The sequence below is a fragment of the Podarcis cretensis genome (genome assembly GCF_951804945.1).
Source record: "Podarcis cretensis genome assembly, chromosome: 2".
In the NCBI taxonomy this organism is placed as follows: Eukaryota; Metazoa; Chordata; class Lepidosauria; order Squamata; family Lacertidae; genus Podarcis; species Podarcis cretensis.
The window spans coordinates 22,594,379-22,620,672 of record NC_137171.1 but is presented as its reverse complement, the minus strand read 5'-3'; the positions used below and the strand labels follow the sequence as shown (position 1 = coordinate 22,620,672).

General features: G+C 42.3%; 1 protein-coding gene and 1 long non-coding RNA gene across 5 annotated transcripts in view; one reads left to right on the top strand and one right to left on the bottom strand.

Moving 5' to 3' along the window:
• Window positions 1-26,251, top strand: part of PECAM1 (platelet and endothelial cell adhesion molecule 1) — a 46,032-nt gene extending 19,781 nt beyond the window's left edge. Inside the window, exons 11-17 of one of the 4 annotated variants that reach the window (XM_079965428.1) lie at window positions 314-387; window positions 3,191-3,250; window positions 4,748-4,816; window positions 7,074-7,130; window positions 13,483-13,536; window positions 17,421-17,443; window positions 23,742-26,251. In XM_079965428.1, coding sequence (XP_079821554.1) covers window positions 314-387; window positions 3,191-3,250; window positions 4,748-4,816; window positions 7,074-7,130; window positions 13,483-13,536; window positions 17,421-17,443; window positions 23,742-23,771 — 367 coding nt within the window. In that variant the 3' untranslated portion in view covers window positions 23,772-26,251. The remainder of the gene's footprint in view (window positions 1-313; window positions 388-3,190; window positions 3,251-4,747; window positions 4,817-7,073; window positions 7,131-13,482; window positions 13,537-17,420; window positions 17,444-23,741) is intronic. The other 3 variants (XM_079965430.1, XM_079965429.1, XM_079965431.1) reach the window with 3 other exon arrangements.
• Window positions 14,752-23,735, bottom strand: LOC307210138. The gene is made up of 3 exons (XR_013835862.1): window positions 21,312-23,735; window positions 17,804-20,699; window positions 14,752-15,452 (listed from the first exon to the last, which is right to left on the bottom strand). It is a non-coding gene; the product is annotated as an uncharacterized lncRNA (long non-coding RNA).
• Window positions 26,252-26,294: the final 43 nt, after the last annotated feature.

The window sequence follows — 26,294 nt, the reverse complement described above, 5'->3', positions numbered from 1 at the left end:
GGGATTCAAACTGCCGACCTTCTGATCGGCAAACACAAGAGGCTCAGTGGTTTAGACCACAGCGCCACCCGCATCCCACTGTGATAAGGGTGCTTACCATCAAAAGGCACATCCCATGATGCCTTTGCACATCTATGAAACAGCTTAGTGTCTTAGAAGCATTTGTGGAAATCCGTGATTCTTTAGATTGCATGTCCCCAGAATTATATCCCTGAGATCAAGGGGAAGACTGAGCTTTATTAAAAGATGACCTTCTGTTGTTAAAATACCAGTGCTTCATATTCTGTTCTTCGTTCTGTTTTTCTTTTCTCAGTTCTATAGCAGCAACCAATTCAGTGGGTGAGAAGCTGACACCACGACAGAATAATGAAGGGGAATTCTATTTCGGTAGCTTATGGCTAATGACCTTATTGATAATGTCTGCTTCAGACTCCTTTTCCCTTTCTCTCTCCTAGTCTTAGAACCTCCACCTTGAAATCATGCCATTATTCAAACCTGTCCCAAACAAAAGATTCTTATTTATATACCCAAAAGGGTTGACTGTATTTTGCTTTTCAGATGCACTTGGCTTTGATAGATACAGTTACATAGGGAAATGGGCCACATATTTTGTTATTATTAATTATATTTATATCCCATCTTTTCCTCTAAGGAGCTCATGGTGGCATACATGGTTCTTCAGTTTTTTGTGTGCTTACAACAACCCTGTGAGGTTACCTCCACATGTGGTGGGAATGCCCTAAAATCCAACCCTTCTGGACAGCAGTCCTACAAGAGATATGCAAAATAACTAAACAGGTATTAGAACTCACCCCAGAACTGGCCCTACTGAACCTCTTCCATCATAATGACCACTCACATTATATACATTTTATAACCCACTTACTCTCAGCAGCCAGAAAGAAGCCTCATAGTCAGACACTGGAGACATGAGTAAACATGGACCGATGGTATCAAATTGTATGGGAAACGGCCTTAATAGAAAACCTAACTAATAAACAGAAACTGACACGGGAACAAATAGAAGAGGACACCTTCACCCCAGTATGGCTCCCCTTTATCACATACACAGCCCAACAAGACAACAAGAATCCACCAACAGCATGTGAATCAACCTGGCTTACCGGACTCACCAAGCCCTCCCCCCACCCTCACAAATGCAAACAATCCCCACTGCAGCCAAGCACAGATAACCAACCACACCCTGTCCCCCCAATACCTCTCACTACCAAGGAAATGTAATAAATGAATAGAAAGAACCTACCACATACACTATGCAAAAGAATATCAGCCTCTCCCCACTCTCCTTGCCCAACCTTATACTGTACTCAACACCAATGTCTCACAACAAATGTAACTGACTTGTAAGAAATTGTTTAAATTGTTATTAAGGAAATGATTATTTTTCTCCTTCCAATAAAGCAGAAAAGTTGTCCAAATATAAACAGTTAACTTATTAAACCTCACAATAATTTCATAATTACCTTTCTATGTATTTCTAATAGTTTAACCAAATTGGTAATTTTTGAAATAACTGTAAAAAAACTACTCTGAAAATTTTTTATTCCAAAAACGAAACCTTCATCTGGTTGTAAATATTAAGGTTATACCAGCAAGAATGAGTCTGTAAAAATAAATAAATGATTTAAATCAAGTCTTACTGACTAGTGATTTAAATTGTGATTTAAATCAAGCATCCTCTGCACCTTTCAAAGGATGTGGGTGAAGTAGGAGAGTCTTGGGAGGGGACTTCCCTTATCCCTTTAGCTGCAACTGTAGAACCTGCTATGCCACCCTGGCCCTCAAGTAGGGATGGAGGAGAAAATAAATTCAGTCCGAATTAAAAGGCGGACCTACTCAATCTGCACTTTCTAAAACAATCCGCAAACCGAAATACAGCTAGCCTTCATAATTTGCATTTCTCTGAATTTTGTAAAGAATACAAAAATGCATTTGATTAGCAGTAACTAGGATTACACTGGTTTCAGATGTCGAAGTAAACCACATTTATTGCTAACCAGGAAAGGGAGGGATTCAGGTAGGGAGCCATGTTGGTCTGATGCAGTCGGGGGGTGGGGGGTGGGGAGAAAAAGAAAAAGCTTATAAGCTTATACCAGAACAAACTTAGTTGGTCTATAAGGAGCCACTGGACAATTTTTTATTTTTTATTTTTTTTATTCAGGAAAGGGAGGACCAAACACACCTGAGGACGGTGTGAGCTTGCTAGACAATCTCAGGTGGACTGTGTATAGTGTGTACTGGACTGCTAAGTATGATGTTCAGACACAGGAAATTAAGCACAACACTCTTATATCAGTTGGCTTGGCTTGGCATGATCCTAAAATGGAGTCTTTACCTGTTAAAATGAGACCCGGTAATGTCAAATTGATCAAACCTTAGCTGTCATAGTCTAAGCAAAGTTCATCATACAGATGTGTAGTCAAAAGCACAGAAGAGTTGTCACCAGGTAATCAGCACACCTTCCAACATTTCTCCGATGAAAATAGGGACGTCCCGTTGCATAATAATTTTACTATTTATACCCCACACATCTTACTGGGTTGCCTTAGCACTCTGGGCAGTTTCCAACATATATAAAAACATCATAATACATTAAACATTTTAAAAAATCTTCCCCATATAGGATTGACTTCAGACACCTCGGGCGTTGGGTAACTCCATACCCTCCAACATTTCTCCAATGAAAATAGGAACATCCTAAGGAAAAGTGGGACATTCTGGGATCAAATCAGAAACTGGGACAGCTTCTCTGAATCAGGGACGTCCCTGGAAAAGAGGGGCACTTGGAGGGTCTGAATTAGTTCAAGCTGGTCAAAGGAGCTTAAAGAGAAGCAGAAAAGATGGGATAAACAAACAAAAAACCCACGAGAGCCTCTCAAAGAGCAGGGCATAGGAAAAGGGAATAACCATCAGTGGAGCAGGCTGCAGAGCATAGCTCAAGAATCAAATGAGGGGCCTGACTGTGAGTATTTATAGCAGGCAAGGATAAGGAAGATTCAAGGATGGGGCACACTGGAGACTGTGGAGGGCAAAACCCCAGGTTAAGACTTTCTATACGTGATATGTGATGATACAAATATTGTGCTTAAAAGGGAGTTGTAGCTGTTTTTAAAACTGCTGCTAATTAGTTTGTCTGCTCATCTCTTGTTTTGTTTTTTTAACATTTTAGGGTCAGGTTATAATGAAGATGGTGAAAAAAATAATTTAAAATCAAACGAGGATGGTCAAGGTAATTTCTGGGATTTTATTTTTCAGTGTATTTCTAACTTTCCAAGAGAGTATAGTTCATTGAGGATTAGAACAGAATGTATTCCAGCTTGGAGTGATTTCACTCTGCTTGTATATCTTTTCCGGGGATAAATTTCAAAATACAACAATTTACATGGATGCCACTTGGATTCAGATACTGAAAGATTCCACAGAAAGCCCAATCAGGCTTGTTCCTGTTTTACAAGTGTTAAAATATTTTAGAGGGACCTTTCGATCCTTACCCACTTCTTTTTATCATTGCTGCTTTGACATCACTTGACATTTTGAATATGCAAAGAGATCTATTATTATTTCTATCACCCACCAACAACGTCCCCACAGCAAAGCAAACCTGCCACCTTCCACCATATGTTTTGTTGACACAAGGTCAACACTATTAGTGTAGCATATGAGCAAATGCTTTTAATGCTTAGATATATCCCTGCCATGTTTTATACTGATTGTCAATCCAATGACTGAGTAGAAAAGCTCAAGTTAGCTGTTGTCAAGTCTTGCTAGATTCTACTGGCACATTATAGATTTAGTTCCATATATGAATTACAGGCATGGGCTCCTCGATCCATGTTGGAGTCAGAGAAGGGGCAATTGGCTAAAACTCCACATGCTAGGATCTCAATCCAGATTGGAGAGATCACACCTGCAATTTGTGTTAAACATGCTGCACTTAAGGGCACAGATAGGTAGTTAATATATCCTCTAGTCTAGCTCTTAGAAAGACTGATACCTCCATTACACATTGGGTTGTGTCAGACTTTGTGCTAGACTTCCTTTTTGCTTGGTTTAAAATTAGCTGATACTGCCTACTCAAAGAACTTTTAAGCACAGCCTCCTGTTAATCAAACAGTTATAAATAGCACATTGTTGAATGAATTAAGATCTGCATGTTATTTATATATTTTAAAATAAATACATATCCTCTGAGAGAAGTAACAACTATAAATAAATATAAATAAATCTAATTGCAAGTTATCAGGCATGGCTCTTTCATGGGTTGCTTCTTCAGCAGCAATTTATTTGAAAGGTGGGATCCATATTTACTTAAAATTAAAACACAATATTAAATATGTATTTGAAGTTGCCACTTCTTGTTTCAGAGCCCCAAATAAAGGGGGAGAGATTCTGTGGAAGGAGAGGTCAGGTCAAATGTATCATGGCTTCTCCTCCTCCTCCTCCTCCTCCTCTCCACACATACAGTACATGGCAAAAGCAAGTCCCTACAAGTCTCTCCAACTCTCTGGGTGGAGGGAAAATCTGCTGCATTTATTGGGATTCCAAAGCAGGAGGGGGAAAACTAAAAAAATCTGAATTGCAGATGTAGTGTACACAAGCTTTGTTTTTGCATCCTCTAAAGTCAATGGGAGTGTGACTGGTTTATTCCAGAGATAGCAAAAAAACAGGCCCTCAGCAAGTTCAGAGTGCAATACAAAGAAACATCTTCTTGCTATTTTTGGGGCAGGACCTGATCTTGAGAATTCCGAGGTGGAATATACTGTCGTGGAAGTGTCGGCTGCTGATGCTTACAGAGGTAACTAAATAGCTGACTTGTGCCGTTACATATAGCAGGAAGAGCAATGAGCTTACCATTGAGTAGTATTTCCCAATTCATTTTAGAAGGAGCAGGATTATATCTTAAAACCGTTGTTCCACACTACTAGTAAACAGGAAGAAATAAAGCTTCCACGTCAAGGATCAGCAGGTGTTTCTTCATAAACAGGACACTGCAGCCACCTGCATATAGTCAGAAATCCAGAAAGGACATCAGAACCATGCAGTTCTGCTCGCAGCCCTTGACATACCCCCTGCATCCCCTATAGATGAATCCACACCATCCTAATTGCAGAGAGCAGGCGTACATAAGGTGCATTCTTCCCATTGGTATTTCAGAAAAAAAGAATGGGTTAGGGAAGTGAGCTAACCCACATACTATAACCAGAGTCCAAAAATCCCACAGGAAAAGGGGAAAACAAGTGAAGACATGGTAGCTTTATTATGCATTCCCAGATAACAGTTGGGTTCCTTTTTTTCTGAATGGCTCCCCATATTCTTCAGTGTTTGATTCTAGCACAACTCATGGTGATCCATTCTGTAGTCACAGAGATAAGATCACTGTTAATCCACTTTCACAGTAACAATAATATGCTGAGTATGTGTCCTTGTGTTGTGTATGGAAGTGTAGGCAAAAAGGAGCAGCCATTGCAATGTTGCTCTCCCCGCAAAATGGTATGCCAGCACTTTTCCTTTTTCAATAATACGAGCATGAATATGTCATTCCCAGGCTGAGTGTAGTAGGTCAATTGATTTATAGGCTTATCATCTGCATGGAGCCATATAAATAGCAGCTGAGTTTTTACTCTTTAAGAAAAAAAAGGCTTACATGTATGGCATTAAGAAATAGTCTAACTGATGATAGTCTTTGTGCCACAATATGATTATTATATTGACCAGTGATTAGTTTTACTTGTTAACATTAGCCTGTGTCTGGTCTGGTGTCAAACTAACTTTTTATCCCAATGGACGAAGCAGCATGCTTGGTCTGTGGGATTTGTTCCTGGGAGTGAAAGCCCCTAGATGGCCAGCTCAGTGTCAATATCTTGAGCCAAACAGGACTTGGCAGGGGATGAATTGTCTGAATCAAGGATGTTGCTTGTTAGAAGACCTCTTTGGCAAACCATCAGGAGGAAGAAATAGGAAAAGGCAGCGGCACAGATCCTGCATTGCTTTGACCCAAACAGTCAAAAACCACTGGCATTGCTGCCAGTCTCAAACATTTTGGCAGAGATATGCTGGTAAACGTAAAAAATAACCAAACCAAATTTAGAACAACTGGACAGAAGTGTATGGTTAATGGTGTGTTTTAAAAACAAACGTGCACATTTCTTGAAATGGTTGGTATTAAAAGTTCAGCAATACTCTGCTACTTCATAACATATCCTCCAACATTTCTCTGGTGAAAATAGGGATGTCCTATTCTATTATTATTATTATTATTATTATTATTATTAATACCCCACCGATCTGACTGGGTTGCCCCAGCCACTCTGGGCAGCTTCCAACATACCATATATAAAAACCATAACCAAACATTAAACATTTAAAAACTTCCCTATACAGGACTGCCTTCAGATGTCTTCTAAAGGCTGTAGAGTTACTTATCTCCTTGGCTCGGCAGTCAAATAGGTTTGTGGCCAGCAGCTCAGCTAGGCAACTTATTTTCCACAGAGCACAGTGATCCGATTTACGGAAGTGACATATATTTTGTCAGCTATAAGACCCGACTCTTCAAACACTTCCTCCCACTAAGGGCTGCCTCGTTGACTTCGTTGCACCTGAAGGGGCTGGAGGGGTGCTGCTGCTGCAGCACTACCCTCCTGACAATGATATTGCTGCTACTTAAGTGCAACTGGGGTGGGCAGGCTGCTGCGCTTTCACTACTCCAACTTTGCCTCTGCGGGTAAGTGGCAGTAATGCTGCTGTCAGGAGGCTGGCTCTGAAGCCTTGCTTCGTTGTTTATGGTTGCTTTTGTGTTGCGCCATAAACAGAATTGGCTAAATAATTGGAAAATTACTGAGGTACGTTTTGCTCATATTTGTGTATCAGAATCCAAAATTGCACCTGGGTTTTGGATAAACATTGCATCTATTTATAGTGCACTTTCAGGTATGGACAGATAGTAAAGGCCATTTTCCTAATTGGTAGCCACGTGCTTCCTTCTTTTGAGATGACAGGGCAGTTTTAAAACACGCACCGCAAAGTAACTGATTCTATATTGATACCTTCTCCAGCTCCTGTTGTACAGAAGCCTGAAACGGTTTATACTGAAATCAGAAAAGCTACTAATGGTAAGTAAGGCCAGGGGAAAAGATCAAACACATAAATAATACAGAACCCATGTGGCATTTTTATATGTTTCTTTGAGGAAGAAAGTATTTACGACGAGTTCATTTGGAAACTTACGAAAGAGCTGCTAACAGAGCAATCCAAGCCCCCCTTATCCTGGTCTGGGGAGCGTGTTTGCTGGAACAAGCAGAGGTATCCTTCTGTTCAACTTAGCCAACTCGGTTCTGCCAATCTTCCCCTTCTGCCAACCAAACTTTTGTGGAAATGTAGAGAACTGAATTTAAGATTGGACAATGAAAAATCAATGCAATCAAAAACTGGCCGATTTTGCCTGCTCCGTAACACTGACACTACTCTTCATCTGCATAGGTCACTCTAGGCTTCATTCTTGTTCATACTAGACTGCAACAAAAAGGAACTGTAATGGTTCTAGGGGTTGCTTGTGCGTAAGTTGCCGCCACTCTTGGCTTGGTTGTCTGGTTGAACCCTTTCTGTCTGGACAGCCCTTCACTTCGTGGCTGTCTCAGTCGCTGGCAGAATCCGTCAGTGGGCGTTTTTTGAATCTCTTCCAGCAAAGAAGTTCTTTGACGCCAAGTCTCCTCCTACTCTCCCTGCGCGGAAGTCTTCTGCACAGGGAGGGAGTAGGCAGCGGAGTACCCATGCTCTCCCCGCTGGTTTCTGGCGAAGAGTCTTGGAGCCTCCTCTCCAAATCCCCTCTCTGCCCCCCTTCTCCACTGGTGTTACGCTGATATCCTTCCCCAGCAGATGGGCTGCCTCTCTCCCTCCTGGGACCCTCTCCGGCATCCCTCTGGAGCCTTCCCTCCGCCTCCAGCTCTGATGGCAGTTCCCTGACAGGAACCCATAGTCGCCTTTGACTGGACTTAACCGTCCAGGGGTCCTTTACCTTTACCTTTTACCTTACAGATGAATACGCCAGTTTAAACATTTAGGGTAGCGCATGTGAAGAAATGTTACTGAGCACAGAATTCTTCCAAGGCTGCCAAGAACTACATACCCTCCAGCATTTCTCCGATGAAAATAGCGACGTCCCCATTCCATAATGATAATTTCGCTATGTATACACCACACAACTTATTGGGTTGCCCTAGCACTCTGGACAGCTTCCAACATATATTAAAACATTAAACATTAAATAAAACCTTCCCTATACAGGATTGCCTTCAGACGGCTCGGGAGTTGGATAACTCCATATCCTCCAACATTTCTCCAATGAAAATACAGTGGTACCTCGGGTTAAGTACTTAATTCGTTCCGGAGGTCCGTACTTAACCTGAAACTGTTCTTAACCTGAAGCACCACTTTAGCTAATGGGGCCTCCTGCTGCTGCCATGCCGCCAGAGCACGATTTCTGTTCTCATCCTGAAGCAAAGTTCTTAACCTGAGGTACTATTTCTGGGTTAGCGGAGTCTGTAACCTGAAGTGTATGTAACCTGAAGCGTATGTAACCCAAGGTACCACTGTAGTGACATCCTAAGGAAAAGTGGGACATTCCGGGATTAAATTAGAAACCAGGACAGCTTCTCTAAATTAGGGGTGTCATTGTAAAATAGGAACATTTGGAGAGTCTGGAACTGTCCTCCAGTTTTTTAGTGGCCTAACCTTGCAAACATATCCCCCAACTTCTTGAAGTGTAATATCCAGCTCTATACTAATAAGATAATTGCAAGATTTAAATCAGCTTGCACTTGAGATCTGCCTCTCAAGAAAATGAATGCTTCTCTGCTTTGTACCCTATTAAACGGCAAAGTGAGAATTGGTATAACTTCCACAATAAATCTCCTTTGGGGAAGCTTATAGTTTTAAAACTTTATAGTAAACCAAACTTACTATCATTATTTAGTTTATCTGCTCAAATGGGTTTGAGAAGGGCATATGTTACTTAAAATCCTTTTAATCAATACTTTGTTGTAGAGCCAGGAAGTCCAGTGAAATGAGATTTGATTAAAAGTGGGAGCTGGATTAGGCTGACGATAAGCAAGCACCCCCTTAATCTTGCATTCCACCTTCTCTCCTACACATACCCAGCTACAGCTTCAGTTATTTTTGGAAATGTAATAACAGTGTATTGTTCTAATTGCGCCTGCTTTTCCTGACTGATACACAGGAAAAGTGTTTCAAACAGATAAGCAGGGCATCACACAACAGCAAAGCCATTTTGGAGGCTTACTGCATTACTTACTGAAACAGAACCATGTTGACTTTGTGTATGGAGATGATTATTGATAGCATTTATATAAAGAAGCACACACCCAGATGAGGCATGGCTCATAAAGAAGGCAGGGTGTTAAAAATGGGGGTGACTAAATTTCCTGGCTTTGGAGACACATTTAAAGCTCTTCCAAATTGGGAGCCTTGCAACAGAGCTCTTTAACATTCTGCCACTCTTTAGAGTATAGCCAATGAAGAATCCATGGCAGAACTCTGCAGCTAGGATAAGGTGTTGATTCTTATTTATTTTATTACAGTACACCCCTACTTTCTTCTGTCATTGAACCCAAGATGGTTCCCAGAGAGCTTCTCATCTAGTATAACTTCAGCAAGGCAGTGGCCTCGTGTGCTTCTGCATCAAACTTATTGGAACAATATGAGCAAAAAGCAAATTTAGTTCCCATCTGTATGCCTCTAGAAGTATAACACTCATGAATTTCCTATGGGACAAACTAAAGAGCTCTGCTTTGGAGGCAGTGTTGCAGCATATGCGTTGAGGGGGCCAAAATCTGAATGATCCAGCCATCAGCCGTGGGGAAGAGTATGTGTCCTTTTCCTTTCTGAAGGCACCTCCCAGAGCAGGGGTCGGCAAGGTTTACCTTGCCTGGGCCAGATCAGTCCCGCGGAGCCCCCTCTGTGGGCCGGATAGCAAGTTTGCGTGAGCAATTTCCGGCATCTGTGCGAGTCTGCACATGCGCAGATGCAAATTCTGGCATCTGCACATGCACAGACGCAATTTCCGACGCCGCGGAAATGAGTCCCTGTGCTGTGCCACACCGGTTAGCGGCACGGGGACTTGCCGAATGGGTGGCTCAGTTCTGTGGCAGCTCATGGGGCAGTTAAACAGCCTCTGCGGGCCATTTCCGGCCCATGGACCGCAAGTTGCTGACACCTGTCCCAGAGCATACTTTCCCTCCCCTTAGCAGCAAAATTCATCTGCCAGGTGGTGCACAGCCGTTTTTCTAGCTTACTGGCAGGTAGGTCAGTGTTGCTTACAGGGAGGGAAATAGGGAGAGGTATTATGTCAGAGAAGTCAGGACGGTGCAAATGCACCAGTGGAACCAATCCGGTGCTTCTACGTATTGATGTGTTTGCACCACACCAGTTTCCTCCCTGCCTTGACCTTTTCTTCTTGGTAAGTAACTGTGACCCACTTGCCAGGAAGTTAGCCTGGAGGGATGCTGACTCACGTTCCAGTAGGAAAAAGTGATTCATACCTGTGAATTCTCCTTCTTTCCTCCTTTCCTTCCCGTCTCTCTGATGTCACCAGATTTGTCAGATGTGTGGTGGGCTCTTTTCTAAGAAGGTGTCTGGAATGTTGCCTGCCAAGAGACAATATGTTGGAGTAGGGATTCCATTGCCCATTTGTAGTTGGAGTCTCTTCCAGCAAGCATTTTCAAGGTGCAGGGATGTTCTAATGCACTTGTAGCCTAATGCTGCTTTTGGCTCTTTGTTTTATTTGGCCGTTTTCACCCAGGAACCGTGCAGTAGTGTCACTTTGCAGCAATGTTACATCAGGGCCTAGGCTCCTTGGTGGGAGAGTTGAATGGTGGTTTGCTGCAGACCCCCAGAACTCCTCTCAATGTCACCACTGCTACTTCTGCTACTGCCTGAGTGCTGGATAGCTGCGGTGAGCAGCTGTGTCATTTTCCTTGCGCCTTAAAATACTTGGGCGCAACATGCCATCACTGATCTGCAGTGGCACTCCATGGCGTCTGGCCACATTGTGGGAAGTTGCAGTGGCCTGTTGAAGCTGCCTGGTACACAGAGAAGCAATTGCGGCGCTTCGTGTCCCTGCCTCATACTTCCGGCTGTTGCAGATGCTGCTCTATGCGCTGCCACGGCCGGAGGAAGGGGGTGTGGTGAGTGCGGTTTGCCCTGGGTGTCATCCCTGAGGGGGGGTGACACCATTGCCCCACCCGCTGGATGCTAGCCCTGCCCCCGTGGACAGCTAGCCCCACCCCTAGGTGCACAGCATGTGCGCCGCTCCGGGTGCTAGAGCAGCTAGCTCCGCCTCTGTGTGCTGCTACTTCCTGGTCTGTTGATCCCACTGTTGCCACCTCTGTTTAGCACTGCAGGCCTGCCCAGCATCATGTAACCCTAGTGTTATGTACTGAGATGAATAGGATCCAAAAGGCAGCAGTCTGATTGGTCCTAGAACAATAGGATTCAGAATGCAGCAGTCTGATTGGTCCACAGGAGCCACCCAATCCAGCTCCAGGTGGAAGTGAATCCGCAACCTGATTGGCTTACAGGAGAATCCCAGAATTAGCCAATCACGTGGGGCCCATAGTGTAAATAATGTATATAAAGCAGACATTCTGGGGGAACTTCCATTCCTCCTCACCACTATGAGCTGAATAAAGAGCATGAAATCCACTCTCGACTCTGAGTATATTTCACCCGCCCAAGGCCATTGGAGGATCACTGTAAGAACTTTCCCCATAGGCTCTTCAAAGCCAGCTGTGATGGGAAGAGGTCCTAAATGAGGGCCAATTCACAACTTCAGCTGCCCAGTATTACACCCAGGACTGAACTTTTTACATGCATTGGTGTACATCGCTTCCCCTTGACCATGGAGCCAGCACTCCAGAATTTTCACATGGTTGCTGTGTGCCAGCAGACTTATAAGATCCTGTGAATGCCTTTTTTAAGGAGGACTGTCTCAGCTATTGTATCCCCATTAAATTCTCTTCTCCCTTGAAGCCGTTTCAAATTAATGCATCTAAAATTTGAGAATCAGACCATGCAGAAATCCGTTCTTCTTTTTCCTTATAACCTGGGATAAGGAAAACCTGATCAACAAGCTTCTGCATGGGTACTTGCACTGGAAAAATGAGTCAGTTGCTGGGAGGTGGTTTCAGTGTCCAGACAGGAAACGCTCACAGGGTCCCATTGCCACCCACAATATGCTGTGGAAAAACAAATGTTCTCAAGCGGAGAGAGGCCTGAGAAATCCTTGCTGCCTTTCTCACTTTGGAATAAGACCCTAGAAGTGGCTTTGTGCCTCAGGAAACCTGTTCTACCAGTTTCCTGCTTTCAGACTCCAGACATTACCCCTCCAAAGCGCCCTCTTGTTGGAACTGAGATGTTTCCTAACAGAAGGCCACAGTAAAGTATGTGCCATTGAAAGAGCCTCTAAACTTCTCATATGCTAATCCAAAGATTATTCCATCTGTGAGTATACACTTGCAAAATAGTTGGATCATTTTACCGTTATTTTCATTGGGTGTCCTTCAGCTAAGTCAGGGGTTGGCAATCTAAGGCCCATGGGCCGCAAGCAGCCCACGGGGTCGTTTAACCGGCCCCTGAGCTGCCCCCAAACCAAGCCACTCCCTCAGCGTGTCCCCACGTGCTGCGTTAAACCAGTGTGGCGCAGGGACTCGCTTCCGCATGGAGGGATCTCCGCTAGAGTGAACCGGCCCAGGTGAAGTAAACCTTGCCGACCCCTGAGCTAAGTTTTATTCAGTGTAGAATGAGTATTGGAATGAATAGCCCTAACTTAGTCATTTGTTGTTGTTGTTTAGTCGTTTAGTCGTGTCCAACTCTTCGTGACCCCATGGACCAGAGCACGCCAGGCACTCCTGTCTTCCACTGCCTCCCGCAGTTTGGTCAAACTCATGCTGGTAGCTTAGAGAACACTGTCCAACCATCTCTTCCTCTGCCGTCCCCTTCTCCTTGTGCCCTCCATCTTTCCCAACATCAGGGTCTTTTCCAGGGAGTCTTCTCTTCTCATGAGGTGGCCAAAGTATTGGAGCCTCAGCTTCAGGATCTGTCCTTCCAGTGAGCACTCAGGGCTGATTTCCTTAAGAATGGATCAGTTTGGTCTTCTTGCAGTCCATGGGACTCTCAAGAGTCTCCTCCAGCACCATTAGGTTCATTAATTTCAACAAGTCTGCTCTGAGTAATGTTTAGTTAAATACCACCCATTGTAATGCTAAACTGTATAGCATGGATTTGCGGTTGTGCAATTGAATGCCATTCTCTTCCCCCCTGCATGCCCCCTAAATCTATTCTAGGTGAGGGCAAATTTGGAGATGGGGTGGAATTCCATTGCACAAGCGTAAATCTTTCTGCCGGTGGAAAGAGGGCTCATCCACACTTACTTTTGTTCTGCATTTCTAGGCACAGGTCCGGGCTTTCAAGGTCCGTGTCCGACAGGAAAGCACGGAGCAAAAGGTAAGTGTGGATTAGCCCTTAGCGGAATACCACCCACCATTGTATTCAACACAGTTTTGTTGTCTAGGCCTTTTTCTTAAAGTGAAGGGAAAGCTGGTGATGATAACAGTGAATAAATTGTTGGAAACACAATATTCAGAATGGAATGTATAAGTGTTTTCATGCATTCCACGGAGCTGGATATCCGCTGTATATGGTATGTGAGCAATGCATCTCTCGTTTTTCAAAGTTGGGACTCATGCCTCATTGCCTTGTAGAGGGTGCAATGAAACCTGGCAGCCATGTCCATTGCTTTTGTTTTAGGTCAGATTTTGGGGGCTAAACAATCATTTAATTGCATCACTTTATTAAAGTTGGAGGATATCTGCACCAAAGAATTTGTTGCAGATAAAGACACACTTGTAAAAACCTCTATGAGACATACTTGTAGACCTACTCGTAAAACATTGCTGGCCACCTAGACTTTTGATTTAGGGTGACAAAGACATGGGATATCCGCTGGTTTCCCCCGGTTTCCACACCCACCCAGCCACAGTATAATTAACAAACATCCCTTCATTCGAAGCTTTCGAAATACACAAAATTTATAATTTCCTCTTTCCTGGTAGTACAATGCTTAACATGCCACATGTGACTTTAATAAATTGTTTCAGATTTGTTTATTTCAAATGGCTCTTTGATCTAACTGTTGGTGAAAGGAGCTGTTCTGAACTGCATCTACTTCAACAATCCCGAATGTTGTGCCTACGTTATCATGACCTGTCAGTATGAATTACGGAGTTGAGTCAACTACTCCATCTCCCCCCCCCCCCGCCTGCACATCTCCCCCCTTCACATTACAAGACCAACCCTGTATTTTGGTGGGCAGAGCGTATAATGGGAACTGGAATCAGTGCCAACTCCTGACTGTTTGGAAGCTACTTCAGCACAATATAGTGGGAGAGCATTTAATTAGCACTGGGACTTTGTGCAAGGGCAAGGCTGCCATACGTCCAAGATTACTGGGATTTCAAAGGTGGAATTCCCAAAAGGTGGCATTTGTCTAAAGAAAGCTCAACAACTTTGGGGGGGGGGTGTCCTGGTTTTTACTTTTTGAAATATGGCAACCCTATTTTATTCTGCACACAGAAAGAGAAATGAGCATAATATGTAGGTTGCTCTATAGTAAAAACTTACATTAGCTTTGTATCATTTGTTCCCATTTACAATTATAATTTTTGAAAGGAGTTGACCGACTTCCTCTTCTCGCTTAACATAATTAGTTTTCTGCTTCATTGTAAAAACCTCCAAGCAGTTTACATGGAATGGAATACACTTTCAAATTATTCATGAATGTTATCAAGGTAAGAGGAACACAAAACAGGGAATCAGGATAAATTAACAAAGATATCACACCGTAACACCTTCCCTCAACGAACCTTGGGAGCTGTAGTTTGATGAGAACAGCCTGGTGCCATCAGCAAACCTCGCTGCTTCACTGCTCACCCCTAACTCTAGGTCATTTATAAGCAAATACAAAAGGGCAGGTCCTAATACTGATCTTTGTTAGGATTCCACTTCCTCCATTCCTCTATTGGGAGAACTGTCATTTCATTCCTACTTTCTGCTTCCTGTTCTTTAACCATCTACAGATCCATAAAAGGACCCGCCCTCATATCCTGTGACAGCTAAGCTTACTTAGGAATCTGATGCAGAATTTTATTGCAGATTGTTTGAGATTCTAAGTACTGTACACACTGTTGACTGGATCACCTCTCTATGCTTGTTGACAATCTCAAAAGAACTAAAAAAGTTTAGTGAATATGGATGTATCCTTGCAGAAATCTTGCTCTTCTATAAGCTTTGATAATGCTTTCCACCCAGGAACAGGTGTGGGAGGTGTCTGGTGTTAATTCTTTGTTCTAAAGATACATTTTCTGTAATAAAAACAACAACAATATACGTTTAAAAATATAATGCTTTCCCCCAGTTTTCCTAGAACTGGACATTACACTATCTGGCCTGTGATTTTCCAGTTCCCCTTTGGATTCCTTTTAAAAAACTGGTGTCATATTGGCCACTTTCCAGTCCTTGGGTGTGGAAGCTGTACTATGGGACAAATTACATATTTTTGTTACAGGATCAGACATTAGAACACACTATGGTTACCAACAAAGGAATGCCACGGAATTGGCAAAGCAATTAAAATGTTAGTTTTTGCTTCTACTTCAAAATTAAAATCAACCACTTTGACAGTAAAAGCTTTTTAAAAAGGAGATTCCGATTAAAGAGCAGGAATAACTTGCTGGCAGTTACAGATAGGTAGCCGTGTTGGTCTGCCATAGTCAAAACAAAATAAAAAAATTCCTTCCAGTAGCACCTTAAAGACCAACTAAGTTAGTTCTTGGTATGAGCTTTCGTGTGCATGCACACTTCTTCAGATACACTGAAACAGAAGTCACCAGACCCTTCTATATAGTGAGAAGGTGGGGAGGGGTATTACTCAGAAGAGTGGTGGCATTGGGTGATTGGCAGATAGCTGTGATGAGCCTGTTGACGACTATTAACGACTGCAATAGGTCTTACAGGAAAAAGCAAGGGGTGAGAAGGTGAAAAATGGCTTTGTCATGTATAATGAGATAAGAATCCAATGTCTTTGTTCAGACCAGGTCTCTCCGTGGTTTTAAGTTTGGTAATAAGTTGCAATTCAGCAGCTTCTCTTTCCAGTCTATTTCTGAAATTCCTTTGTAATAGAACAGCTACTTTGAGATCTTGTATAGAATGTCCTGGGAGATTGAAGTGTTCTCCTACTGGTTTCTCTGTCTTGTGGTTCCTGATGTCGGATTTATGTCCGTTTATTCTTTGGTGTAAGGTTTGGCCTGTTTGTCCAATATAGAGAGCTGAAGGACACTGTTGGCATTTGATGGCATACACAATGTTAGACGATGAGCAATTAAATAGTCCCGAGATGGTATGTGTGATGTTGTTGCGGCCAGTAATGGTGTTGTCCGGGTGTATGTGGCAGCAAAGTTGGCATCTGGGTTTATTGCAGGCTCTGGTGCCAGTGTCCGTGTTAAGTCTGGTTGTAGTATTATTGTGGGTTAGGAGTTGTTTAAGATTGGGTGGCTGTCTGTAGGCAATGAAAAGTCTTCCTCCCAGAGCTTGAGAAAGAGAATTGTCATTGTCCAGGAGAGGTTGTAGATCTCTGATGGGGCACAGCAATGGGCACCCGCATGGCCCCACAGTATGCCAACATCTTCATGGCGGATTTAGAACAACGTTTCCTAAACTCCTACCCACTCAAACCTCTCTTGTACCTGCAATACATTGACGATATTTTTATCATCTGGACACATGGTCAACAGACCTAAAATACCCAGAACTAAAATACCCAGCAGATGAAGTTAGACAACAGATCAACAGAGCCAGACTGATACCCAGAGAGAACTTGCTGCAAGACAGACCCAAAAAAGAAAATAACAGAACACCTCTAGTCATCACATACAGCTCCCAAGTTAAAACAGTACAACGCATCATCAGAGATGACCTATCTGTAACTGCCAGCAAGTTATTCCTGCTGTTTGGCAGTGAAACAGACTTCCATGAGAGGTGGTAGACTTTCCTTCCTTGCAGGTTTATAAGCAGATGTTGGAGGGCCACCTGTCATGTATGATCTAGCTGAGATTCCTGCATTGAAGCGGGCTGGACTAGATGACCCTGGGGGTCCCTTCCAGTTCTACAATTCTATGATTCCATTATATGTTTATTGCAAATGTGACTGTGAAAAATAGAAAGCACTCAGATAAAAATGGATTCCAGACCTCTTGTTTGTACCTTGATGTGTACATTTGCACTGTTTTGTTAACTCTCTTACCAGTTCCTAAACTAGATTTTTTAATTTTCAGATGCTGGAGGAAACAGACATTCAGTAAGTATGCATTTTATTTCAGCCATAAGAACTTGGGAGATAAGAACTTGATTGTCAAAGCAGAAGCCTAGATTTCTGTTTTAAGAAATGCTTTCTGTATTCTGTTCATTCTTACAATGTATACTTACAGTATATATACTGAGCTGGTAAACCTAATATGAATAAAAAGCAACTAGAGAGAGATTCTGTAAATTATAGGTTTTTTTTAATGTTTGAAAGAATTTAATTATTGCTTTTTTATTTATTCCCTTTTTTATTTTATATCTGCACCTTTCCCCAGTGTAGCCCATAATATAAATTAAAACAAATACAACTAAAAACACAAATGTATGTATGTATGTATGTATGTATGTAACCCACCCATTAGCTTCATCCATTAACCCATTAACCTTGAGTGTCTTGGGAGAAATAGGTAGAGGAGGTAGGATGAAAATAAATAAATGCAAATTGCAGGTATGGTGGGTCGGATCTGGTTTGGAATCACACTGCAGGGGGATAAAATCTTCCCTATTCTCCACATTAGTGTCCTGATACAGATTCTCCCTCAAAAACACACATACAACCCAATTCTGGCAATTGTGTAAAGAAACAAACCCTACACTTAAGGGCACAGATATGTATAGCTAGCATATTGATTAGCTTGGTCCTGAAGCATTATTATTATTATTATTATTATTATTATTATTATGTTTGTTCATATTCCTTCAACAAGACTGAATCAGGGAGTTCTTGCTGCTCCCTGAGAACAGCAACTTATAGATCTGGAGTGGGGTTATTGGGTTGTTGTTTTTATTTTGATTATATATTTTGTGGTTTTATATTTTGATTTTGTTCTGTGAACCGCCCTGAGACCTCCGGGTATAAGGCGGCATATAAATTCAATAAATAATAATAATAACTAGAAGAGAAAATGCCTCTGGCACGCCATGACAGCTTGCGTACACAACACATGTATGATATGCTTAGTTATATATGCTTATTTTACAACAAAGACAGCCTTCTTTTCTAACAACACAGAACACAGATGAACCAGTTGCCATGTGGGTAGTCAGAAACAGATTGCATATATATTTTAAAGACTTGTTTAGTGATCTCTTACAGTGGTACTTGTGCTTTCCTTAGGTTGGAAACATGGCAATCACAGCATCAGAAGCAATATGATTGAGGGGGGTCTTTTTACCTCCCCCTATCTCACCTGGTGCATGATCACTGTTTATAGAAACAAGCCAGGGGGAAATTGAGCACATGGTGCTGCCCAGACCAGGACCACCTCATTGTGTGCCTCTGCATGTGGAATACTGCTTTTGGCTTGTGTTTTGTACTGAGCTGAATAGGATCCCAAAGGCAGCAGTCTGATTGGTCCTAGAACAATAGGATTCAGAATGCAGCAGTCTGATTGGTCCTAGAACAATAGGATTCAGAATGCAGCAGTCTGATTGGTCCTAGAACAATAGGATTCAGATTGCAGCAGTCTGATTGGTCCTAGAACAATAGGATTCAGAATGCAGCAGTCTTATAGGACAACAGGAGCCACCCAATCCAGCTCCAGGTGGAAGTGAATCCACAACCTGATTGGCCTACAGATGAATCCCGGAATTAGCCAATCACGTTGGGCCCATAGTGTAAATAATGTATATAAAGCAGACATTCTGGGGGAACTTCCATTCCTCCGCACCACTATGAGCTGAATAAAGAGCATGAAATCCACACTCGACTCCAAGTATATTTCAGCTCGCCTTTATGAATGCTCAAAGAGTGATATTTAGCAGTGGGATGCTGTGAGCATCTGTTTGAGTAGCAAACCAACAGCAGTAAGCTTTGGGTGTGGTCAGAAGACGGTACTGGATTCACAAGGAAGTCTCCAAACGAAGCCTCACAGATGTAGGAAGTCACATCCTTTGCCTGGTTGCACTTTCACACGTGACCCTAAGCACACATGAGTCATAGCACATTCAGGGTATTCAAATGCCCCATAATGATGTGAGTAGGTCCTGACTCTGAATCACAATAGCATCAGTTGCATCACTCCATGACAGAAAATGTGTGCATGCACGCACACACGCACACAAAAACATTCTTGTTAATAGGTGTTCTTTTTAATAGGCATCCGAGTCCTCATGAGATTAGGAAACTCTTTGTATTCTTTATATCCAACTGGGACAGGACTGAAGGTCACAGAGTTAGAATATAAACAGACCTATTTTAACAGAGGAACAGTAGTTACCTCATCCCTGTTCATTTCAGATTAGCATTTAATATCTCTGTTGCCTTAGACTTGCATTGTTCGTTGTTAAAGTGCTTCCAGGCAGGTATTTGTGGGGTGGGATCAGTGCTCCTCATGCGTGCAAGTTTTTTCCCAGGAGCCACGCAATGTTGTTAAATGTATTTTCTTCCATTTAATTCTCTTTCGACTGAAGCACTCTGACTCTAAAGCAGCATATTTTTGGTCAACGTCAATAGGTGGAAGAATAAACAAGAGTGACTGATGGTTACTATCTAAGTGGCTTTGTAGGAGAAGATATTTAATAGTTTACCCCAATCACTCCTTCTTTAAAATAAGAATTTGTCCAAGGCATTAACCTCTAAAACTTTTACAACAGAAGCAACAAAAACTCGCCAAAACAATTCTTCCTTTGTACTGGCTTCTTATAGCCTCTTAGGCTTATTCAAAGATTCTGTTTTAATTATAAGACCTTAAACAGATCAGATGGATAGAGAGTGTATGTAAGGACAACATCCTATATATCTATTGTCATCATCACTGTAAGAATGTGGTGCCATTTTAGCCCAAAAGAGCTGAATTTGTTTGGTAAGGTGATTTGGGGGTGAGAGGGGCACAGATTTCCCCCAAATGACAAAAGTGTCAACCAAATTTTGGAATCTAGCTAGATTTACATCTATGTCACCACACTTTGGGTTGGGCTGAAAAATGCTTTTTGTTTCGATGGGAAAGTTAAACAGACCCTTAAGCTCTCTCACGTTGAAGACAATGGAACTTATTAGTGCTTAACTTGGCTGAGTCTTTAGGGTTGACATATTCCAAACCAGAGAACAGCCATATACTTTTACACACCCCACTGAGGCAGGGATCGGGCTGCTGAACTTCTCCTACCGATTCCATCCCAAACCCTCTCACCCACCCACCCTGCCACCTTCTTACAGTGTGGCATACCTGGAGAGGCTGTGCTCAAGCTGGGGAGGATGGTGGGTGACTGTGCCAGGCATGGAACAGGTAGGAGAAGAAATTATGACTGCCCTAGCAGTTCGAAAGCATGTCAAAAGTGCAAGTAGATAAATAGGTACCGCTCCAGTGGGAAGGTAAACGGTGTTTCTGTGCGCTGCTCTGGTTTGCCAGAAGTGGCTTAGTCATGCTGGCCACATGACCCAGAAGCTGTACGCCGGCTCCCTTGGCCAATAAAGCGAGATGAGCACCGCAATCCCAGAGTTGGCCACGACTGGACCTAATGGTCAGGGGTCCCTTTACCTTTTTATCTCCTTCAGCATTGTAAGATTTCAAGGCACGTGAATGATCTCCAGCTTTAAATCCTGCAACCCTGCTGCTGTGGGTGATGCCCTTGCTCTCTTCACCTCCTGTTTTTTGAAACGTAAGGGTTTACCTTGACAAGTGCTTGTGCACAAGAAACAAGGGCCATAAGCTTCATTTATTTTATTTAAGGTGGGGGGTGGGGTGGGGAGGAAAATCAAGTGGCACTTCTCACAAGCAAGGTGTTCCAGGACTGTTTCACCCGATGCAGATTGCAGACACACAATGTATTTCACTGTCTCCTCACAGCAAAAACATGCTGCAGATAGTAATGATTGCCTCCAGTTCCCTACAAGAAGCATGTCCCCCCGCCCTGAGATCCACAATATACATTTAAAGCACATGACTTCTCCCAAAGAATATTAGAGACTATAGCTTTTTAAAGGGGTGCTGGGAATTGTAGCTCTGTGAGGATGAAATTACAGGTCCTAGGATTCTTTGAAAGGTCATGTGCTTTAAATGTATGTTGAAGGGCTGTGATCATAAAAACCACCAACATAGTTTAAAGTACACCAGTCAGAGCTGGGTTTTTGTTTGTCTGTTTTTTGCACTTTTCAAATTGTATCAAACTGCTTTGAATTTAAATTGGATCAGTTCTTTCTTATGTTTTAATCGATTATAACAGAAGCTGTAAGAACCACTGCTTTGAACTTTTAAAGCTGCAGGGATATATGGAATTTAATATATGCCCCTGCATCTCATAATAATCTCATTGTTTGACCTCATGGATCTTCTTCTAATTGTTCTAATTCAGAATTATAGATGTCATATATTGCATGTCATGCATGGGACCTGTTTGCAGATGCTTCTACAGTGCTCCTTGCCCCTTAATGAATTCTGTCTCAAGCTAGTTTTGAAAGTATCATGGGCAAATTTTGAATTACTCAGAAAGGAACTGGGTGGGGGTTTCCTTCCTGGAATCAGAGCTGGCAATCTTTCTGTGTTATTTAATAGCTGCCACCAGTTTCTGAAAACATATGAAAAGGAAATATCTTAACAATGAGCAACCACTTCTTCAAATACTAATTTGGTATTGTGCTTGATTTGCTTCAGCAATGCAGCTTGACTTTATCAACGTTTTCCCCTCCATTACTTTGTCTCGTTAGTTTGCTTTATTTGGTCTAAAGCAAAATACAGCCAGAACATACTTTCAGTGTTAAATTACTATAGATTTAAAGGGTGCCATGTTGGAAGATGATATCTACTATCTACCTCTTTGAACAGCTGTCCATTTGGGACACCTTCTACTGCCATTGTGGTCAAATGAACCAAGCTGCTCTGGGAAAATTCTGAATTGCAGCAAAGATGCTTTTCAATAACTCAGCTACTCTAAGAAGGGGGTGTGAGTGTTTTCATCAGTACCTAAGAAGAAACTATGGGACGCGGATGGCGCTGTGGGTTAAACCACAGAGCCTAGGACTTGCCGATCAGAAGGCCGGCAGTTCGAATCCCCGCAACGGGGTGAGCTCCCGTTGCTCGGTCCCTGCTCCTGCCAACCTAGCAGTTCAAAAGCACATCAAAGCGCAAGTAGATACGGTAAATAGGTACCGCTCCAGCAGGAAGGTAAACGGCATTTCCGTGCGCTGCTCTGGTTCACCAGAAGCGGCTTAGTCATGCTGGCCACATGGCCCGGAAGCTGTAAGCCGGCTCCCTTGGCCAATAAAGCGAGATGAGCACCGCAACCCCAGAGTCGGTCACAACTGGACCTTATGGTCAGGGGTACCTTTACATTTAAGAAGAAACTACTTATGATGGAACAACAAATTATTGTGCTGAAGGCATCCATTTTAAATTCCAGGGAAAACATTACACTGTTGTTGTGGAGACACAAAGAGAGACATAGTTAAAAACCACATAAAGACAACAGAGTGGAAACTATAGGTACACTTTGGTATGTCTTTTGTGTGGAAAGGAGCAGTCCATTTTGCTCAGATAACCTTACTTTCAAGTACATCTGTATTTACATGTCCATTGGTACCTGCTGGCTGGGCAGAAAAGCCACCCCAAATGCCTTGAGGGGAGATGGTGCTGACCAATTCATGTTGCCCACCATTGCAGATGTGCAGTAATTATGCAGTAGGGAAGGAAAAACACATGCTTGAAAAAACTCTCTTCTTTGTCAAAGGTCTTTAGAACATATTCCAGGCTCTAATTCAGGGGTGGGGAACCTGCAACCCTCCACATATTGTTAGATTCCAACTCCCTTCAGCCCTAGCCAATAATAATCATCATCATTTTTAATTTGTATACCGCCTCTCTATCTTACAATACTCAAGGCGGTTTACAAGCTGAAGAAACAAAAAATGTACATCTTATAACAATCTAATGCAATACAAAAATGTGATAATAAAACATAACTTTAAAATAGACAGCCTACATCAAAATAGTAACATTCAACAATCAATTAGAATAGTATAAAATAATAATAACATATAAAAGTTAAACAGAAATCCCCTCAACAGTTACAATAATAGCTAAACTATAATCAATAAAACAACGGCAAGCCACAGTACATAAAACAATACAATACACATTGAGAAGCAGAGGGTAGAGCAAGGCAGATGGAAGGAGGCCTTGCCTGATGGAGTCTCTCCCCTCCCCAATGTGCATTGCATAACTTTTCAAAATTGATTTTACATGTTTTTAATTTTTATCAATCTATTTATTGGGTCCAGAGGAGTGTCCTATTTTGATGTGATATTTGATCAACATGTTGGATTTGTGCTTACTGTGTTTTCTTCCCATTGTTTGCAGCGAATAGAAAGTTCTCCTGATGAGACTTAGAAAAGCAGGCAACAGACACCTGTGAAAACAAGGAGGAGGACGATCTACTAGTTCCCAACATTCTGCAGCATTTAGGTGCTCTCAGAAGTCACATTTCGCTTGAGCTGTTGGTAACCCCCGTGGGGCGAACCTAGCACCATCTATACAGTGTTATTGCTGTTCTGCCACTGCTACTGCTTCGCATAGGGCTCACCCACACTTCCACTTGCCCCGCTGCTTCCTCCAAGGAAACCTACTGTTTTTACAAACCTCAGTAGGGCTTTCCACAGATTGACATTTGCTTCAGTTTAGTGGTAAAGAGTGGTTTTTTTTCTGGGGAAAGCTGCAGGGCAAATGGAAAACCACTTGGACCTGTGTTTTGCATCCATCGGACAAGCATGAGGATGTGGGTGAGCCCAGAGTGATGTACCCTCTCCCAACGTTTGAGCTGTATTTGTTTTTAATGCCATTCTAATCAACAGATGTGTGTGTACATATGGAGACTGTTTGCCCACCTCTCTTGTTTTCAGTCCTCCAAACCCTTATGGAGAGATGATATGCCTGCCAAAATGTGAAGCTACATCTGGTCACTTCCCTATGATCCCCGAAGACGGTGCAAGCCACTCTGGCAATTGATTTGTGGGCATAAATGCTGCTGGTAGCAAAACATCAGAGTGGGGTTTTTTTTCCGGACAGAGGGGTGTCTTACAAACATGACACTCTTTCACACACAGGAAAAATGTCCAGTGTGTTTAGTAGCATTGACATTTCATGTCCTGTTTGCATCATCCATGGAATGCCTTGGTGCTCTGTGGCTAGGGTGGGTGGGTAGAAAATGATTATTAAACACCCATTGTCTGCCCCCAGCATTCACTTTCTGAAGGTGTACAATAAATAAGTCCTTAAAGGATTTGCCTTTTTTATATATACAGAAGTGCTACTATTATAGCTGTCTGACGAAGCAGGTCTTTGCTTTTGAGACTCAACCTCATCTGCAGACCTGGGCATGTCACAGCTGAACCAAATAACTATATTTTAAGTTGAATATCTGTGCAAAGTTTCTGACTTTCCTAAAAGAGTAATGCCAGTGCAACTGTGAGCTCCAGTTGTTCTTTGTCAAACAACTTCTTGCATCAAGGGTTCTTTCATATGCTGCTTAATAGTTCACTGCATAAATTACTGTTCTTCCCATGAGTCAGATGACACAAAGCAGAGATCACTGATACATTATAGGACTGTGAAGACGTCATATTACTGTGATGTCATATTACTGGGCAGAGCAGGAGCACACTTGCTGTATCCACCCTCTGTGACATTCAACACACTGTCTAAAAGAGTCTCCACATGTACAAACTACACTTGCATATTCCTGCTTGCACAAAGGGTACACACAGACAGTTTGTACATGCTTAGATTTTTCAGAAGTTACGTTGAACATATGTTGGAAATGGGGGCATGATCTCATTTCCACCTCGCTGGCACATTACATCTACCCAAAGGGTTACATCTGCATAGTCCACTCTTTAGATCCTTGGTTGGGATTTGAAACAGACCTTGATTTTACATTTGCAGTGTTTTGCCATTCCATCCTCTCTTGAATATATCTCTGGAAATCTGGAAATCAGAAATGATTCCTGGGTATGGGAAGGGAAGCCAGGATTCCATAATTCCAGTTCAAAATGTCCCTCTCCTTTATTTGTGATAAATTTTAAAAGACACTAAGATGATGAAAATGTTGTACTTATATGTGGCACATCTTTTATAATAGGCATTCCATTTAAAACATGTAGCGTGGATTGGCTCAGGACAACAGTAAGGATTTCATTTTAAAGTGATTGCTATGATACAAAAAGATGCAATGCTTATAGTCCAATAAGTAGTCTCACTTTTTATTGGACTTACTCCCAAGGCAGTAATCCTAAGGCAGCCTTTATGCTGGTTCAAGCTTCCATTGATTTTAGCAAAGCTTCTACTGTCTGTCTACTGTGATATTTGTGCTGCTCATAAAAGCAGGATGTAGACTCCAGCAGAAAGTGATGTGTAAATGCTCAAGCACATATAACACCAGTCAATAATTTATTAATGTATTTAGCCACAAAAACCATGAAGCTACATATAACAAAGAAGTGAAGAACACTAATATCAATGAAACATGGCTTAAGTCATGTTCCTTGTTTTAAATGATCTATAGGCAGATGATGGGACTAATCTTGTTACCTCTGTGGATTGGTATCGATTTTTCAAGCAAGGTTTATTACGAACCACAAAAAAAGAGTGAGCCGCTCAGGGTCTTGCCGATGCGATATATTCTAATTAATCTCCCTTTTGCTGCATTGCACTTTTGAAGACTCACCTTTTTAAAAGTTTAGCAGTGGCAGGCTCTTTGCCACACTTGTCCCTTGGCAAATGCGTTTAGGAGAACCTTGGCCATGCTTCCCCATTCAAATGTTATTACACTGAATTTGATGAGGTATTTAATTAAAGAATTGACTCAAATGTAATTTGTGGCAGAATCTTTTCTTATTACATTTGTCACACGTGTGT